The sequence below is a fragment of the Triticum dicoccoides genome, chromosome 4B (genome assembly GCF_002162155.2).
Source record: "Triticum dicoccoides isolate Atlit2015 ecotype Zavitan chromosome 4B, WEW_v2.0, whole genome shotgun sequence".
In the NCBI taxonomy this organism is placed as follows: Eukaryota; Viridiplantae; Streptophyta; class Magnoliopsida; order Poales; family Poaceae; genus Triticum; species Triticum dicoccoides.
The window spans coordinates 679,789,172-679,807,533 of record NC_041387.1 but is presented as its reverse complement, the minus strand read 5'-3'; the positions used below and the strand labels follow the sequence as shown (position 1 = coordinate 679,807,533).

The 18,362-nt window shown below is 46.2% G+C and overlaps 2 protein-coding genes across 2 annotated transcripts; one reads left to right on the top strand and one right to left on the bottom strand.

Annotated features, from left to right (window-relative positions):
• Window positions 1-100: 100 nt before the first annotated feature.
• Window positions 101-10,494, top strand: LOC119292336 (zinc finger CCCH domain-containing protein 44-like). Its single transcript, XM_037571184.1, has 12 exons — window positions 101-641; window positions 731-810; window positions 1,809-1,996; window positions 2,784-3,723; window positions 3,977-4,104; window positions 4,695-4,754; window positions 4,855-4,905; window positions 5,007-5,077; window positions 5,505-5,650; window positions 5,985-9,116; window positions 9,199-9,320; window positions 9,502-10,494. Exons 1-12 carry the CDS (start codon window positions 178-180, stop codon window positions 10,042-10,044), a joined length of 5,925 nt encoding a protein of 1,974 aa, XP_037427081.1. The 5' UTR covers window positions 101-177; the 3' UTR covers window positions 10,045-10,494.
• A 400-nt stretch (window positions 10,495-10,894) lies between these two features.
• On the bottom strand, window positions 10,895-15,111 carry LOC119292338 (transmembrane and coiled-coil domain-containing protein 4-like). Its single transcript, XM_037571185.1, has 15 exons — window positions 14,745-15,111; window positions 14,574-14,655; window positions 13,951-14,379; window positions 13,623-13,788; window positions 13,387-13,539; window positions 13,016-13,113; window positions 12,813-12,904; window positions 12,614-12,684; window positions 12,276-12,411; window positions 12,036-12,095; window positions 11,869-11,951; window positions 11,715-11,791; window positions 11,540-11,610; window positions 11,345-11,402; window positions 10,895-11,207 (listed from the first exon to the last, which is right to left on the bottom strand). The coding sequence occupies exons 1-15, from the start codon at window positions 15,011-15,013 to the stop codon at window positions 11,079-11,081; spliced, it is 1,974 nt and encodes a 657-aa protein (XP_037427082.1). The 5' UTR covers window positions 15,014-15,111; the 3' UTR covers window positions 10,895-11,078.
• Between the last annotated feature and the right edge of the window lie 3,251 nt (window positions 15,112-18,362).

The window sequence follows — 18,362 nt, the reverse complement described above, 5'->3', positions numbered from 1 at the left end:
TCCCTCTCCCACACGCGCCTCCACCTGTAGACCGCCTCCTTCTTCTACTGTAGCAGCTAGGGAGAAGGGGTGGGTGGGTGGGTGGGTGGGTGGTAGACCTTCAAGCTCCCTCCCCTCCCGATTGGACCGCCGATTCGCCGCCCGGGGGAGCTGACCATCAGCCCGATCCGTTCGTCCATGGCCAGTACGCTCGACCCCGAGCTCAGACCGCCCCCGCCCCCGCCCCCGCCGCCCGACCCGGAGCCGCCGGGGATGGACGATTCGCACTTCCTCGGATCCATCTGCGGGATGGGGGCCGGGGACACCGTCCTCGCACAGCCCGCCCCCGACGCTGCTCCTCCTCCTGCTCCTGCCCCGGCCCAGGTCCAGGCCCACCGCCAGCAGCAGCAGCAGCAGCATCAGCATCAGCAGCTGGTGCCCTCGCCGCCCAAGAAGAGGGGGCGGCCGCCCAGGAGCAGCGCAAACCCCAACGGGGCAGCCGCCGCGCCCGTTGCTGCTTCGGCAGCCGCAACAACCCTGACCCCCGCGGCGGCGAGGCGGGCGGAGGCCAAGGCCGCCAAGAAGCGCAAGGAGGAGGAGGAGGACGAGGTGGTCTGCTTCATCTGCTTCGACGGCGGAGACCTCGTCGTCTGCGATCGGAGGTGCCCGCTCGGTTCCTGCCCAATCGCCGCCTCTGGGAAATGTTTTGGAGACTTGGATTTCTCACTCATCTTCCTGCGTGTGCGTGCAGGGGGTGCCCCAAGGTCTACCATCCGGCCTGCATCAAGCGGGACGAGTCCTTCTTCACCGCGCGCACCAAGTGGAACTGCGGTGAGCCAAGTCACCCACCCAGCTTCTTCTTCTTCATGCTCACCTAGCTACTCACTCTAATCCTGCCCTGCAATAATTACTACTGTTAACTACCTTGCGCTCTCTGTCATACTCACCGCTAAGCAAATTATTTGCCCAATTTCGGTTCCTTCCTTCTGTCTGTTGGGGCCGAGTGAGCAAATTAACAGAGGAGGAGTTTTGGTTCCTTCTGTTGGGAAAGTAGTGTGAGCAGATTAATAGGGGAGCAATTTCGGTTCCTTCTCCCGCAGCAAGTGCAACTCCGCTTGCGCCGAGCTCACTCGTCATCCCTTGCCCCTCCTTCAGCCTCAGCTAGCTCAAGCTTAATCGTTGGCATACTACTACTAATTTTGCTTTGTGTTTCTGGTTCTTCTGATATAAGCAAATTAATTGGCCGTTTTTATTCCTTCTGTAAGTCTGTTGGAGTGTTGGGAGGGATCGGGCAAGTTAATTGGGCACTTTGATCCTCTTTATCGCGACCGAGTAAGCTCATTAATTCGGCGTTTTGGTTACTTCTGTTGGGAGCGAGTATGTGTGCAAATTAATTGGTTAGAATTTCTTTTGTCGCAAGCAAGCGAATCCATTGTAAGCAGTTTGTCGCAAGTAAGCAAATTCATCGCGACAAATAGATACACGTCTCTACTGCCTACTGTCTACTACTATGAGTTGTCTTCGAAAGGAGCGTGCATTTTCATACCTTTTGATCTGCACCTTGAGAGCCCAAGGTTTATTTCACATTTTATAAACCAAGTGTAGAGCCCAGTTTACTTTTCCTCTACTCTTATTGTATTACCAGCGTCGCCAATGAGTATGCTAGTGATAATGGTTCATTAAAATTAATTAGCATCGAGATTTTCCAATTCAAGTACTTATCAAGGAATAGTCCACCTTGCTTGGGCTGTGTTTGATTACCTCCCAAGTCCAGCTGTTTACCTACACCTGCTGGCTCATGATGTCTCTGTTGACATTTTGGTTATCAGGTTGGCACATATGCAGCAGCTGTGAAAAGGCGGGGCACTATATGTGTTATACTTGTACATTCTCTGCCTGCAAAGTATGCGTCAAACACGGCAAGTTCTTCGCTGTCAGGGGGGCCAAGGGCTTCTGTGATACATGCTTTGGGACTATATTGTTGATAGAAACGAAAGATGAAGGCGATGATACAAAGGTGATTACCCTCCATCAATCTCAAAACTCTCCATTTCATTTTGCAATACTCAATTTATTTTATTTCATTTCGATTTTCGGATTTGGGTCCTTTCTGCAAACTATGAAGAGTAATTCCTCCTTTTGAGACACCTAGTTCACGAAACATCTTCTGTGATCTGCCTTACTTGTATTTGTATGGCATGTTTTTGTAGGGTCTAGCTGAGTCCATCCTTACACACGTTTTTCTATATATGTCTTTCCATTTCATCTTCTTGCATCTCAGCATTCCGTAAAATTGTAAATCTGCACCTAAAATTCTTCATTAGTGTCTTCCAGTTTTAATGATCATGTCACTCCAAGTGGCTGTACTGAAACATAATCGCTTGGAGATTCATAATTGTGATTGGACAAGCAGTGTTTACCCTGTTTCGAAATTGGTCAATGCATTGCAGAAATGTAGGGAAAGGCTGCGTACAATAGACCCAAAGTGGTCGGACCCTTCCCCAGACCCTGCGCAAGCGGGAGCTACATGCACTGGGGCTGCCCTTTATAATGTAACTATATTGAGTATCTTACTTACGCTTCCAAATGGAAATATCTTACTGAAAGCAGAAATTTGCATTGCGAAGGAAAGGCTTCTAGTGTTAGTGCTCAATGATCTCATGTGCAGGCCGCATTACGCTCCTTAGTGAAATATAGTAGCCATGACCAAACTGCTAGTTGGTGCCCTTCCCTTTTGGGTTTCATTGGTTCCTTATATTCTTCAAGTGGCTCTTCCTTTTTCATGTGTTCTTCTTCAATTGCAGGTTAGGGTTGATTTTGATGATCGATTCACCTGGGAATACCTGTTCAAGCTATATTGGTCGGATCTGAAAGGGAAGCTTTCATTAACAATGGAAGAACTAACTGGTGCAAAGAGTAGATGGAGTGCTCCTATTACTTATGCCAGGAAAGAAAAAGATGAATCATCTGATGACTTATATGACGCTAATTATGATGATGGTGCTGGAAAACGAAGGCGTGCTAACCCTTCAAGGAAAAGGGGTAAAAAACGTCAAAACCCACAGTCTGTTTGTAGCGTTGCTGTCGAAGATGTCAAAGTTGCAACAGGAAATGCTGAAAAGCTGCCCAAGAAGGAACCAAGTGACGGGGTTTCTTTGCCGCTGAATACCAAATGGGCTTCACCAGAGCTACTGGAGTTTGTGGGCCACATGAGGGATGGTGACCAATCTTTTATTTCCCAGTTTGATGTGCAGGCTCTTTTGCTTGACTATATAAAAAAGAATGACCTCCGTGATCCTCGAAGGAAAAGTCAAGTTATCTGTGATTCAAGACTTCACCGCTTGTTCAAAAAAACACATGTTGCTCATTTCGAGATGTTGAGGCTTTTGGAAATGCACTGTCCTGTAAGTGATGCTTCAACGGTAAATAATGGCAACCGTGGAGACATCAATCTTAATTCAGCTCAGATAGATGCCACTGGATATGGTGAAGTGGCAGATAAACTGTATCCTGATAGGAAGAAGAGGATGCATAGAAAGATGGAAAGAGAATCATTGTCTAATCTCAATGATTACGCAGCAATTGACATGCACAATATAAGTTTAATCTATCTACGCCGTAGCTTGATGGAAGATCTTATTGACGATCCCACGTTCTCAGACAAAGTTTCTGGTGGTTTTGTGAGGATAAAAATTACCGATGTTGGACAGAAGCAAGATATGTATCGTCTAGTGAAAGTAGTTGGTAAGATGTTCAATTTTTTAACTTATACTACCTCCATCCAGAAAAAAAGAACTTCTACTTGTGTCCATCTGGGAATAGGCGGCTATTTAGAAAGCATGTGGTCAAACTTTTCTAACTCTTGTCTTCCCAGAAAAGCTTCTCTAACTTTGACTAGGAATGTATAAATGAATCTGGAAAAATAGCATCATTGAATGTGTCGATAGTAAATATTTGTTTTGTAGTATCATAAACCAGATTTTGTTTGTTTGTGTAGGGACACATAAGGTTGCAGAAAAATACAACATCGGGAAGAAAAAGACAAATTTTGCACTTGAGATATTAAATCTGAGAAAAAAGGAGATTATCACGATGGATACAATATCAAATCAAGACTTTACACAGGTCATCTCCCTCTCCCTCTCTCATTTTTGTAATCTATATTTAAACATGAATGGAATATCATTATTAAGTGTATTGTCGCAGTTAATCTGACTGGTCGTTCTTCTAGTTTGGGTCATTGTGGACTTGATGACACAAGTTCACTTATCATTCATAGCTAGGTATATAATGGTCTTATTTTTAAGTGTTGTCAAGTGATGAGATCTTTAGACATGGGGGAATGTTCCTGCTCTTGGCATTTGACATAGGAATTTTGTGTTACATGCATCTATTCTTGTTTCTATGTGTGAAATTCTCTCAGACTAGATGAATGTTCTGGTTCAGTGGATTATAGTTGTGCCTCTAATTGAACATGCATTGCTCCTTTCACCTCCTTTTCTGGATCATTGAATTATCATTTATCAATGGGTAAAATATGTGCACCCATTATTTTTGGCAAGAACCTTGAGTACCTATATGTATAATTCACACATATAGAACAATGTACAACAAATAAACTAGAAAACTCAAGTAAAACTGCGATTTTCAGGGGACTCTGTACAACCATTGTTTGGATGCTGCCTCTGCCACTGATTATCGATATTTATGTGTAGGAGGAATGCAAACGCTTGAGGCAGAGCATGAAGTATGGTCTAATCGACCGACTAAAAGTGGTACTGCATATCATATTAACACCTGATGATCTAACTGACTTTAAGGTCTATGGAGTAAGTGTAGGTCTGATATGTTGTTTGATTTGTTTTTTCAATTTAGGGAGATATTCAAGATAAAGCGACGATCTTCCAATCTGTAAGAGTGAATGATGTAAGAACAATCCTACCGAAGGAAAATCATATGTACAAATCTCTTGATTACCATTTTTTTCTTCCAGAAGATTCTGATGTGTATTCTTGAATTTTTTCTAGTGGTTGGAAAATGAAAAGCAGAAGCTGGGCTATCTTCGAGACCGTGCAAGTGAAACAGGACGCAAAAAGGAATATCCTTTTGAGCCGCAATCTTGGCTACAAATTTCTACTTCCGCATCATTTACCTTTTTCTGGTGCACACGTTCTTTGTTGACTCTAGGTGATAGACTGAAAGTGTTATTTCTTTTAATTCTCGGATCATTTATTTTCAAACATGCCGTAAAAATATCATAATATGTTAAATAACTTTATATTGTGACTTGCTGATTTGTACATGCATGGATAATCATTTACTCAATGGATAGTGTTCATGGCTTTGTTAGGGGGCCCTTTCTTCTCCTTCTCTTTCATGGCTTTGTTGTAGTCATCTTATGTTATTTTTAGAAATAAGGTATAGGGGTCCCAAGTTACGTTCGCTCACCCTGTTTTTACTCAAACTCCATGATAATCTGAAGTAACTCTATTTTTTCTATTTGGTGGCCCTTAACTGTATCATACACTTAGAGAGTGTGTGGAAAAGCTGCAGCTTCTCAACAATTCCGAGGAAAGAGCGCGCAGAATAAATGAAGTTCTAGAAGTGCATATTGATTCCCATATGGATCCTGATTATGAATCTTCTGAAGAAATGGATGATAAAAGAGCTGGTATTTGTCTGCTTGAAATATTGGTGCTATATTTACTTGATTAATAAAGTATTAGAATGTGGTTAGTCATCTGGCATCCAGTTGATAGGGATTTGCTGCTTAAATTCATGTGGTATGCCGCAGTAGCTATCTATGGATGTTGCAATATTTTATTCTGTTTTTTGCATTCGAGCCTTTTCTTACTGCAATATTTCATATAATATATCTGGAAAATTTCTTTCAGTTGATCCAATGCAACATTTAAATTGAACTGACGCAGCTGTCCAAATGCATCTGATTTTTTTGCATTAATCTAATTTCATGTTTGATAGCATCGCTTCTTGGTTATATGCAGTTGAACAGAGTGGAAGTGGCAAAAGATCAAATGGGTTGTTCTCACCAATTAAAGTGCAAAATTATGCGAAAATAATGTCTGATGCTATCCGTAATCCCAAAAGCCTATCAAAACAAAGTACAATACCGAAATTGGGAGCTGGAAGAAGCTCTAAGAATTCCCATTCAACAACCGGTACGGATACTCCAAAATCTGGCACCAACGTAAGCAGCAAGATGTGTGAAGCTGCACCCATTTCATCTCCTGGAGTGACACCATCTACTGAGTTGGAGCCAGAGAAAGTCTGGCACTACAAGGATCCATCTGGAAATGTTCAGGGCCCATTTACTCTTTTGCAGCTATCTAAATGGACAGCTTACTTCCCACGTGATCTGAGAGTATGGCTCATTTTTGAGAGTGAAGAAAGATCGTTGTTGTTGACAGAAGTGCTTTCAAAACAACCAAAAGATTTCGGCCAGGTTCCATCAGTTAGAAGTAGTAAAACAAAATTGGCAGGATCTGGACAGCACAGAAACGGCTCAAATGTGGATTTGAACAGCACTCCATCCCCAGCTGGTTATAGTAGGTTTAATTCTTCTGAAACGACAGTTCAGTCTGCTAAGTATTCTGTTCCAGAAAGGGCGAGTCCGCTGCACCCTTCAGATGAATTGCAACATGGTGGAGTACAGGGAAGACGCTCTGCTGAATGTAACAACGGCCACAACCGGGGTGATCGGTGGAGTCCAAGCACGACGCAGACAAGTTGTAGTGGGCAGAACAATGTAGAATCTCATCGTAATCAGCATGCCTCACGGTCACAGGCTCAGCATAAAAGTAGTTTGCAAGCAGGTTGTGCAAAGGATTTGGATTCGAGGCAGGATTATTCGCACACTATACCTACTCAACTAACCAGGAGAGATGTCCCGAGTCCTGCACTTGCTTTGAGTCCATCCGAGTCCAGAACCGCTTCAAGTCAACACGAAAGCTCTTGCTTGAGTTCAACCAATCCGGGACTGCATGATGAACTTCATTCTTCTATTACCTCTGAAAAGACCAAGACCTGTGCTCCTGCAACTTCTGTTGAAGACAGAGGATCTAGTTCACCGTCTGCCATGCTGGCCCACTCAGAGAGAGTTCCAGTCTGCAGTCAGCAGTCAGTTCCTTCCGCAGCCGTTCCTGAAATATGCAAGGTGGGGGAGGAGATCAAGAATGAGGAAAAAACACGTGAAGCTGATGCATCAAATGTTTCAGTTAATCAGTCTCCTCAGTCCAAGATGTTCCCTGATTCTTCTCCTGACAACCAAGATATTGAACGTGAATCTGAGAGTAAGAAGGCTGATGTGGCCCACCCCGAAAGAGTTCCAGTCTGCAGTCCACAGTCAGTTCCTGCCGCAGCGATTCCTGAAATATGCAAGGCGGGGGAGACCAAGAATGAGGAGAAAACACGTGAAGCTGACGCATCAAATGTTTCAGTCAGTCAGTCTCCTCAGTCCAAGATGTTCCCTGATTCTTCTCCTGATAACCAAGATATTGAGCATGAACGCTCTGATCCAGCGCAGAAATCTGAGAGTAAGAAGGTTGATGTGGCCCAGTCAGGGTCAGAATCAGCAAGACCTGAAACTTTGGATACTAAGATACCTGACCACTCTCCAGTTTCTTTTGTTTCGCCGAAAATTGATCTTCCAACTGGGGAAACAGGTGCCACAGATTCAGTACCTAACCTGGAGAAAACAGAGGGAAGTGGTGAAGATTTAAATACTCAAAAGGAGTGTTACAGTGAGGCTAGTCTTGCCATAAGGGAGAAAGTGGTAGCTGATCCTGCTTCTTGTGCTAAGTCAGTAGACGCGTCTGATGTTCCGGAATCAGCATGTGATGTTCCAACTGGGGAAGTAGGAGGCGTTGATAACGTGGAGAAAACAGTTTTGTGTGGTGACGATTCAAATACTCGAAAAGAATGCTACAGCAAGAAGGCTACTCTTGTCACAATGGAGAAATCGGTAGCTGATCCTGCTTGTGCAGAGTCGATCAACACGCCTGATGTTCCGGAATCAGCATCTAATCTGGAGAAGAGAGATTCCAAGGGTCAAGATTCAGATATTCAAAAAGAGCTGTACAATGAGTCTATTATTGTCACGAGTGAGAAACTGTTAGCTGATCCTGCTTCTTGTGCCGAGTCTGCTGTTCCGGAAAGAGACTTAATGGGTGCTGATTCAAATGTCCAAAAAGAACTGCATAGCAAGTCTACTCTTGTCACAAGTGAGAAAGTGGTGGTTGAACCTGCCTCTTGCGCTGAGAAAGTAGGCGTGCCTAATGTTTTGGGCTCAGTATCTAACCTGGAGAGAAGAGATCTAAACGATGAAGATTCAGTTATTCAAAAAGAGCTCTTCAGCGAGTCTACGCTTGTCACAGGTGATAAAATGGTGGGTAAACCTGTCTCTCGTGCCGAGTCAGTAGATGTGTCCAATGTTTTGGAATCAGTACCTAACCTGGAGGGAAGAGATCTAAACGTTGAAGATTCAATTGTTCAAAAAGAACCGTTCATGGAGTCTACTCTGGCCACAAGTGATAAATTGGTGGTCGATCCTGCGTCTTGTGCTGATGTCTCTGATGTCTTGGAATCAGTATTTAACCTCGAGCAAACAGGTTTGAATGGTGAGCATTCAAATATTCAGAAGGAACTGTACGAGGAGTCTACTCTGGTCACAAGGGATAACATGGCAACTAATCCTGCCTCCTGCGCCGAGTCAGTGCATGTGTCTGATGTCCTCGAACCAGCATTCGACTTGGAGAAGACATATTTTGGAGGTGAAGGTTCAGATATTCAGAAAGAATTGCATGAAGGGTCTACTCTTGTCACGAGAGAGTACATGGCGGTTGATCCCGCCCCTTGTGCCGAGCCGACAGACGTGTCTTTAACAGAACAAAATCGTGGAGCTTTGTGCATGGATTCACTAGCAGCAATAGAGCAATTCATGACCGCCTCGCCGGAGGAAGAACCACAATGCTCTAGCCCCATTGCGTTATCCCCATGGGGTGAATCTGGTTACTATCAAGGTGATGCTGTTGATTCTGGACTATGGGGTGTCCAAGATGACACAATCAATGAAATGTGGTCATTGCTGTCACCGACGCCTACTCCCCAAAATTTATCTGGTTAGTCAGTTTGTCGATGTTTAGCACGCGTCCATCAATTCTATAGTGTTTAATTTAACCATCCATTTTCTCTCCTTTGCAGGGGTTAAATCCGAGGTGGAAGGTGGTGCCCATGTTGTCAATGCGGCAACTGTTGCCCAAGGAGAGTATGATTTTTTTCAAAGAGATCCAACACCAGGGGTGCATTGGGGACTGACTGAGCAGGTACTCCCTCTGATCCATATTACTTGTCATCTTCACACGTTTTAGTATTGGATACATCGGCATCTAGACAAATCTAAGACAAATATGGATTGGAGGGAATATGTTATATTGCAACATCTGACCAGCATTTTGCTTCCTACACGATATTCCGTATGACATTAAGTTTTCCATGCTACTTCAGGTGAAACCAAAAGCAACTGCTGCATCAGTATCACCGATAGATGTGAATGTGAGCACAGGAGCATTTGGCTGGCAACCATCAGCCAGCGAGAGATCAAATGTTGCATCAGTATCATCGATAGATGTGAATGCGAGCACAGGAGTATTTGACTGGCAACCATCAGCCGGTGAGAGATCGAACGCGGGAGCCGCATGGAGCACAGGCTACAACCCAAACATGTACTCTAGCTATGGAGCAGCAGCAGCAGCACCCTCTGTGAGAACCTCTCAGCAAGCACCGGTGAAGCAGGAATACACCGAGTTGGACGCTGCTAATTTCGGAGGGGCCCTGAGGAATTTCGGAGCGTCCTTTGGGAACAACACCAAGAGCTGGAACGCGCCCGCCGGCAATGCATCCAACCGAGGCAGCCAGCGCCGCGACAGGTACTCTGAGATAAGCGAGTCTTGGCTCCTTAGCTCGAATAACAACAACAACTATAGGAGTAGGGCAGATGGGTTTAGCGGTGGCGGCACATCACGGACGCCCCCGAGGGGGCAACGGTAGAGAGAGGGCGGTATGTAAATTCCACGAGAGCAGCGGGTAGGCACCCTACCTGCACACGCCACGTCGTTTCTACAAGAGTAGCGAAATGGAAGTTTTTGAGATTCTTTTGGGTCATATGTTTCCGCTTTTGTATAGACTAATCAATCAATCAGTGAATCACGATGGTAGTCGACGTTAGGAGGGCGCGCACACGATCGATCTTCGTTCAACTGTAGTGGTTCCCCAAGTATATATATGTATGTCTAGCTTAGGAGAATGACTTTTGAGTGTTTCCCCAAGTAGATTTCTCTATTGTGGGGGCATGGCAATATTCCACTGGAGCTGCATGTGTACCGAAAACTATTTCTTCTTTCATCTTGGCCTCGATTCGCCTGATGTACCCAAAGTGAAGTAAACTGTGATGTCCGAGTGAATTGTCTTGGTTATCTGATGCCCTTGGTGTTGCCAGAATGGTTCTAGTGTTGTAATCTAGGACAGGAGACTATTTTTCGACGAACCGATGGCTAGTGAATACATATGTGATAACCGCGACATACCTGATGTGTTGCGCGCAAGAACATTTTGTGTAGTAAGATGACTCGTTTGAGAGGCTTTCATTGCACAAGTTAGGCAGGTGGCGATGACCAAGATTGTACTGCTATTCAAGGAGTTGGTTGGTTGGTTGTTGTCAATGTCATGGAAGATTCTTACGGCACCTGCATACTGATTTCGTTTTTGTCGCCGCCGCGCATAGTAATGCGGGTGACGCGTCGCTGTTGTTATAGATAGATGTTGTATTTGCGGTTGGAGAGTTGATAGTTCGATAACGGTATGTCATACTAGGCCTACCCTCCTAGCTACTAGATCTAGATGAAACCAACCTATCTGATGTAATGCAAGAGGCAATCACGGCGCACTTGTAGTCGTCGACTGAGCGCTTGCATACAGCAAAAGGCTCGCCGCGTTATGTTCTATATGTACAGAATGTCGACACTTCATTTTCGTCGAACTCTCGAGTGAAATTTGTGTCCTTTTCTAGGCAACTGTTACGCCCGTTACTTGCTAACTGCCGTTGGTAGGGGGACGAAGACAGGATAGTATGTGTTTAGTTCAAGGTGCTTCAGGATCAGCTGCGCGGCCGACAGGTACGAAGAGTGGCCATCGACGAGCTCGGTGACATCAACCTGTAAAAAATTGTAGAACAGTTATGTAACAAGGCTGACAGATTAAAATTCGAGTAGAGGCGGTCACAAATTTGTAGAGAAGTCATGTAACAAGGCTACCAAAATAAAACCCGAGTCGAGGCGATCAGCATGCTTACGTTTTCGACGCCAGGGACATCGACGGCCTGTATCCCAGCCAATCCTTGCGTGAGTAGACTGCATATGAGATATGCGTGAATCCGTAAGTCGAAGAAAAGACGGTGACCCTAAACTGTTGTTCTGTCACCAACCATCGAATTTTAAAACATCATCTCAGCTGGAGAGCGCCAACTATAAGCGGAACCCTTCTTTACCTTGCGCGGAAGGTTACACCAAGAATCCAGTCATCTTTGGAGTACACGTTCACAAACCTTCCAGCAACCATCTGCAGCAATGTCGTGTAAAATTGTGGCAAGTTTTCACATGCTCGAGTATGACACACATGCAAACTGCACATCATAATGTTTCTGCTCACAAAAAAAATGGTACCTTCCTAGCAGGCTCCCACCGTTCGCCCTTCACCGAAACCGGCGCGCCTAGGAGCACAACCCTCTCGACAAGCCCCTCTGCTTCCATCAAAATAAGTGAGCGAAACTGCGACGAACTTGTATAGATGGGGAAGAGATAACTACACAGAAGGTACCGTTGTCGCTTGATAAAGCAAGCTCCTGCAAGCACTTGAATATGACACGCGCGCCTAGTGAAAACCCAATGAGGGTCACAGGCCTGGGAGGATTTCGGTGTCAGGTGGGAAAAATAATATGAGAGACTAACTGCGCTGAATACAGTGAGTTGCAGGTGGAACTGTACCTGTTCCCTTGTGATCCCTTCATAAGTACTTCAGCAAGCATTTTCCCTGCCTTATCTGATCTGAAAGGTTACAAATAGATTAGTTAAGTCAACATATTGCTATGAGTAATGAATAAAAAGGCGGGAATCTATGTTGAGTGTGTATAATAGCATGTTATGACATATAATAGCGTGTTAGTGTTCCTGGATTTAAGTGCGCAAATCAGCTAAGAAAATGAAGAGATTTTGCAGGTTTGGTACCTGTCAATAGCAACAGACCATTTACTATCAATGAAATCCGTAGCTGCAAGCAGAGTAGCGGGCCACGCAAACGCTGCAAGAAAACCACTTAAGACTGTTCTCATCGCACCTTGCTTCATCAGTTCCAGAGCAAGTCCTGCATCAATAGCAATGCAGGTTAATTAAAGGTGTTTACTACTCCCTCCGTCCGAAAATACCTATCATCAAAATGAATAAAAAGAGATGTATTTAGAATTAAAATACGTCTAGATACATCGCCTTTTGTTCTTTTTGATGACAAGTATTTCCGGACGGAGGGAGTATAACACAAGCTAGATGTACAAATCGACAAACATTACTTGATGTCAGCCAATCTTGTATTGCTGTACTCACAGCAATTATATGCTTAGACTCCCACTGAAGAATGTACCTGCCAGTCATTAGTCCGCAGTGCAGCGGTATAAGAATGTTGTACTGCTATAGCATTAGCTTTAAACACGTGGATCAAGTGCAGAAATAATGATCTGAAAAAAGAGCAAGCCAAAAATTATTCTAGACCTTTCTAGGTTATCCTTCCATCCTTCCCAAGGTCTAATGTAGTCTTCCTCATCAAAGGCAAATCCAGAAACCAAGATGCCCACCGCAAGACGCTGAAAGGGTGAATGACATTGAGGCTAAATCAGTTCAGTTATTATATGGATGAATGACATTCCAGTGAACATGGAATTTGGTGAGGCATCAGAGAGAGATGAGGAACTCACACCCTGATTATGGTTCTCACCAATCGGTTTGAACTCAAATTCTTTTACACTCCCAATCCTTCTTGCCATTTTGGTGCCCGTCAAGCCAGCTCCAGCAGCTAATTTACAAAGATCATTCCAAGGATATAAGTAACCAAGTAGAATATTTCTGCACTACTACATGATTATTCTTGTTGATCCATTCCATCTCTCTTTTGGCAATCCATCTAATCATATTAATTTTAAAATGTGCCAATACAAATGAGATGTGCATTATAGCTCCCATGAACAAGAAGTGAAACGTCATTGTATTGGATGACAACAGTACAGGACGAAAAACAAAAGCTCAAAATGACATCACCACAGGGTTTAGAAAGGACATTTATACCTACCCCCAAATGATGCAGCCACTGCCACAGAGCCAGCAACAGATCCCGCAGCAGTAGCCATAGCAGCAAATCCACTGGCTCCGATAACAGGCATAATTGTGCCCAGCGTCGGAGCAAGAGCACCAAATCCTGCAGCGATTGCTGGAGCAGCTAAACCTGTCATGTAGAAAGAAGAAGAGAATATGAACCACCCAATATTTTTTAGCATCTTAACAGAATTTCCGAAAAAGATCTGCTACCCCCAGTAATAGCCAGTAATGCTCCTCCGGTCAATGCAGCTGCACCAATGATTCCTCCACGCTTCCATTTCGCCCATTTGCTTTTGGGCGACGCGTTTTCCCCTGACTGTTCCTGCTCTTTTGCTGCTGCCATAGCAGAGCATGCGACCATAACCTCGATGGCTTCCTACAGCAGCAGAACGGGTGATCACAAATTATGTAACACAGCCTGAATACACGATTCATATGTTTCGGGTTCCTTTTTGTTTGATGATTACAGAATGCAGTTTGGTAAAATCCTATCCATAATTATCACTGCTGAAGTGAAGAAGAATTGTATTGTACAAACCATTTTGACCCACTTCACATCAAGCCAAGTTGCTAGTAACCGAAGAGCGACCCGATGCCGAGCGTCGTAGCCCTTCCTGAAGTGAGAGGACTTCCTGTCGTCTTCCTCTTGCGACACGGGCTTGTCTGCCACGCAGGCAGAGAGGAGCGTAAACAGCAGCGTCATCTTCCGGTGATGGGTGGCAGGAACATCGTCCAGGGACAACTTATCGATTCCCAGCAAGTCCTCGGCGGCGAAGCCTTTCTCTGAGGACCCGGCCATGCCGGAGCTAGTGGAAGGCCCCTGATCACCCTCTTTGGTTGTTTCATCAATTGCAGTGTCGCTGCTCAAGCTCATCACCATCACATCGACTCCTTTTGCCAAGGCGTGTTCCTGGTCGGATTTCTCCGATGTGCTCTCGGGGTCTTCTTCGAAGATCATCCTCAGGAACTACAAAATGGAAGTGGAATCAGACGCAGCGAAGCACAATTTAGAACAAAACGATAACAGCTATGTACTATATTCAGTGGTTAGTCCTAATTCAACAGTGGAATCCCCAAATGTGCTCTGCAGCTCACTGTCTGAAACGAAATGTAAATCCAACCACGGCGACAGGGGACAGAGAGTGTGATGAAGGGTGGTACCGCGCCGATGTGGTGCTTGGCCTCCGGCGAGGCCGCCGTCTCCTCCAGCCCCGGCCACGCCGCCGGGTCGATCTCCAGGAACCTGAGAGGACGGCGATCCCCAACCCAAAGTGGTAAGTGAAACTGAAGAAATTGGTAACCGCTGAGTGAAATGTGGGGGGCGGAGCGGACCTGAAGACGGGGCGGAGGAGGCCGCGGGAGTCGTGCGTCCAGAGCCCCTTGGCGGCGGCTTCGGCGTCCTCCCCGCTGCCGCCGGCGGAGCTGCTGCTGCCGGTGCCGCTGCCGCCGCTGGCGCTGCTGGCGCGCTCCTCGTCGTCCGCGGCGGAGGTAGGGGGGGAGCCGAGGAGGACGGACTGGTGGATCTGCGCCTGGCGGAGCGCGAGCGCCAGCAGCGCCCCCGCCGCGTAGCGCTGCGTCGGCGTCAGCAGCGCCGCCGCCATGGCTGGTGGTACGGGGTCCGGGCTGTGCGGCGCGGGCGGCAGTCGGCAGCTGGGGTTTGCTTCGAGGGAGGGAGGCGACGTGGACCTGTTCTGGTTGGGCCGGACGCGTGGCCGGCCGGCCGGCGCCGGTGTTTTTTATACGCTGTGCCGGTCAAAACTTTGGGCTTGCTGACTTCTTCTTCTTCTTCTTCTACTACTACGAGTTCACATGAAATCTATTTTGAAACATGTTGATTCCGGCAAATTTGAGGGGAACAAACCGTGATCTAACATGTATTTTTTCCGATCTGCCGATCCCCATTTGTCTGAAAGCAAATTTGGGTCAGTCGATTCCGGAGAGGAGAGTAGAGTAGGACCGACACTCAGCGCCGGCCGCGACATCATAGGTGGAGACGAGACAGAGGTGACGGTACTGAGAACCGTCAATAGCCCCGGTAGGGTAGAGGGTGGAACGTGTGTTCGGAAGTTCCAGAAGGAGTCACACACGAGAGGTTTACCTAGGGTCGGCCCCTCATGATTGAAAAAACACTTCAAGCGAGGGGTTACAATATTTGTGGGTATGAACTACCAAGACGATGACTAGCTGTCAGATGATCTTGATCTACCTGCTAGCCTTACTTTATAAAGAGGGATGAGGCATAGGGTTACACGTCCTGCAAAGTGGCTTGGAGTCTCAACCTACAGAGAGCCTTCGAGCCTTTCAAGTTCAAAGTTTCGGAAATGCAAAACTCCGAATGCTCATTTTATTTTTTGAAACTTAGGCTAAGCATCATATAGGTACAAAGAAAGCATAAGGTGAACTAATCGATTGAAATCACTATTAGATTGAAAACCAACAAGATTAATAAATGTATTAAAAAACGATGCAACTAATGCATTTTTGTTCTTCAATTTTGAATCCTGAAGACTTGAACAACTAAATACTTGTACAAACATTATTTATTTGCCCAATATGACAATACCAGTTTATTACTTCAGTTTTTATGGATGTTACAACCATTTTTTCTCCTGACCATACCCATCCCGTGCCAAGAAAGGAGGCAGCCACGAGATAGGCAGAAAGCTTGGACACCTACGAACAACAGGAGGAGAACCATCATGGCGCAAGCAACCATGTCCCTAGAGCCAAGAAGGTGCGCTTTGACGAACGCCCTCACCCTCACCTTCCAGCAGGTCCCATGGTACCGATTAAGCTCATCGATCACTCTGTCCAGAGCCGGCACCCTCGTCAGCCTCACCGACCGGGTCATCCCATTCCACAGCTCGGCCACTTCCTGGTCACTCTTGAGGTGGTTCAATATGATCCCGTGTTCCCTCAACAGCCGGGCGTCCTCGTCGGTGTCGATGATCCCGTTCATGAGTTCGACGTACCGGGCGAAGACCAGCGCCCTGGACCCGATCGATGCCTCGTAGGCCACCAGGTTCCGTAGGACAACTTCGGTGGTCATGTCGATGCTGATCACCGGGAGGTGCAATGTTGCGGTTCTCGCGCAGAATTCGATCGTGGAGATGCTGCCTGCTGTTGGGGTGAATGTGACACCGACATATGCGAGTTGGGTGATAGAAGGCACTGCGATCTCCTCAAGCAGAGGTGATATGTTTTTGTTGTTATGAACATCGGATGCACCATTGGGTTCCGGGGCGCCTCGTTGGGTAGCTAGCTGCTCGATGGGTTGCCTGACCATTGACAGGCATGGAAGAGTGGCCAGGAACTTTAGAAACATCCTCACCATGAAATCTGTCACCAACGACGCCAACTTCAAGCCACGCTTCACGAGCAATTCTGTTATTGAACTCAGTGTCGATCTCTGCGGGTGGTCACTCAACCCATCTTCAAATTCTTCCACGTCACCATCTGACTCTTCAACACAACCACATGGTAACATATTAGAGTAGAGGAAATCTAGCAAGTGGGCGTGCCGTGTGGCGTCGGTGCATGGAGAGCTTATCCCCTTGAGCAAGCAAACCTCGTGAAAGAACCCGGACAAAACGGAGCTCAGATTAGGCCGTTGCACGCCATGGTCTGACAAGCACCACAACTCGACTACTTTGACAAGAAGAAACATTAGAATCTGGTTCTCCAACATCACGACGTCACGTAGCAGCATGCCGTGTACAGATGTCCTATGAGATGGGTCAACCAGATGCGACATCCTCGAGGGCATCCTTTGCAGTGTCCTCTGGTTTTTCACTATTAGATTGAAAACCAAAAAGGTTAATAAATGCATTAAGAAATATGCAACAAATGTATTTATGTTCTGCAATCTTGAATGCTGAAGACCTGAACAACCAAACACTTGTATTCTTGGAAACATTATTTATTTACCCAATATGACAAGACCAGTTTATTACTTCAGTTTTTGAGGATGTTACAACCATTTTTTCTCTTGACCATACCCATTCCGTGCCAAGAAAGGAGGCAGCCACGAGATAGACAGAAAGCTTGGACGCCGACGAACAACAAGAGGAGAACCATCATGGCGCAAGCAACCAGGTCCCTGGAGCCAAGAAGGCGCGCCTTCACGAATGTCCTGACCCTCACCTTCCAACATGCCCCATGGTACCGGTTAAGCTCATCGATTACTTTGTCCAGAGTCGGCACCCTTGTCAGCCTCACCGACCGGGTCATCCCGTTCCACAGCTCGGCCACTTCCTGGTCACTCTTGAGGTGATTCAATATGATCCCGTGTTCCCTCAACAGACGAGCGTCCATGTCTGTGTCGATGATCCCGTTCATGAGCTCGACATACCTTGCGAAGACCAACGCCCTGGACCCGATCGATGCCTCGTAGGCCACCAGGTTTCGCAGAACGACTTCGGTTGTCATGTCGATACTGGTCACCGGGAGGTGAAGTGTTGCGGTTCTTGCGCAGAATTCAATCGTGGAGATGCCACCGACTGTTGGGGTGAATGTGACACCGACATATGCGAGCTCGGTTATAGAAGGCACTGCGATCTCCTCAAGCAAAGGTGATATGTTTTTGTTTTGGACATCGGATGCACCATTGGGTTTAGGGTCGCTTAGTTGAGAAGTTAGCTGCTCGATGGGTTGCCTGACCATTGACAGACATGGAAGGGTGGCTAGGAACTTTAGAAACATCCTCACCATGAAATCTGTCACCAACGACGCCAACTTCAAGCCACGCTTCACGAGCAATTCTGTTATTGAACTCATAGTTGATCTCTGCTTGTGTTCATTCAACCCATCTTCATATTCTTTCATGTCACCATCTGACTCTTCCACACAACCACACGGTAACATGTTAGAGTAGAGGAAATCTAGCAAGTGGGCGTGTCGTGTGGCGTCGATGCATGGAGAGGTTATCCCCTTGAGCAAGCAAACCTCTTG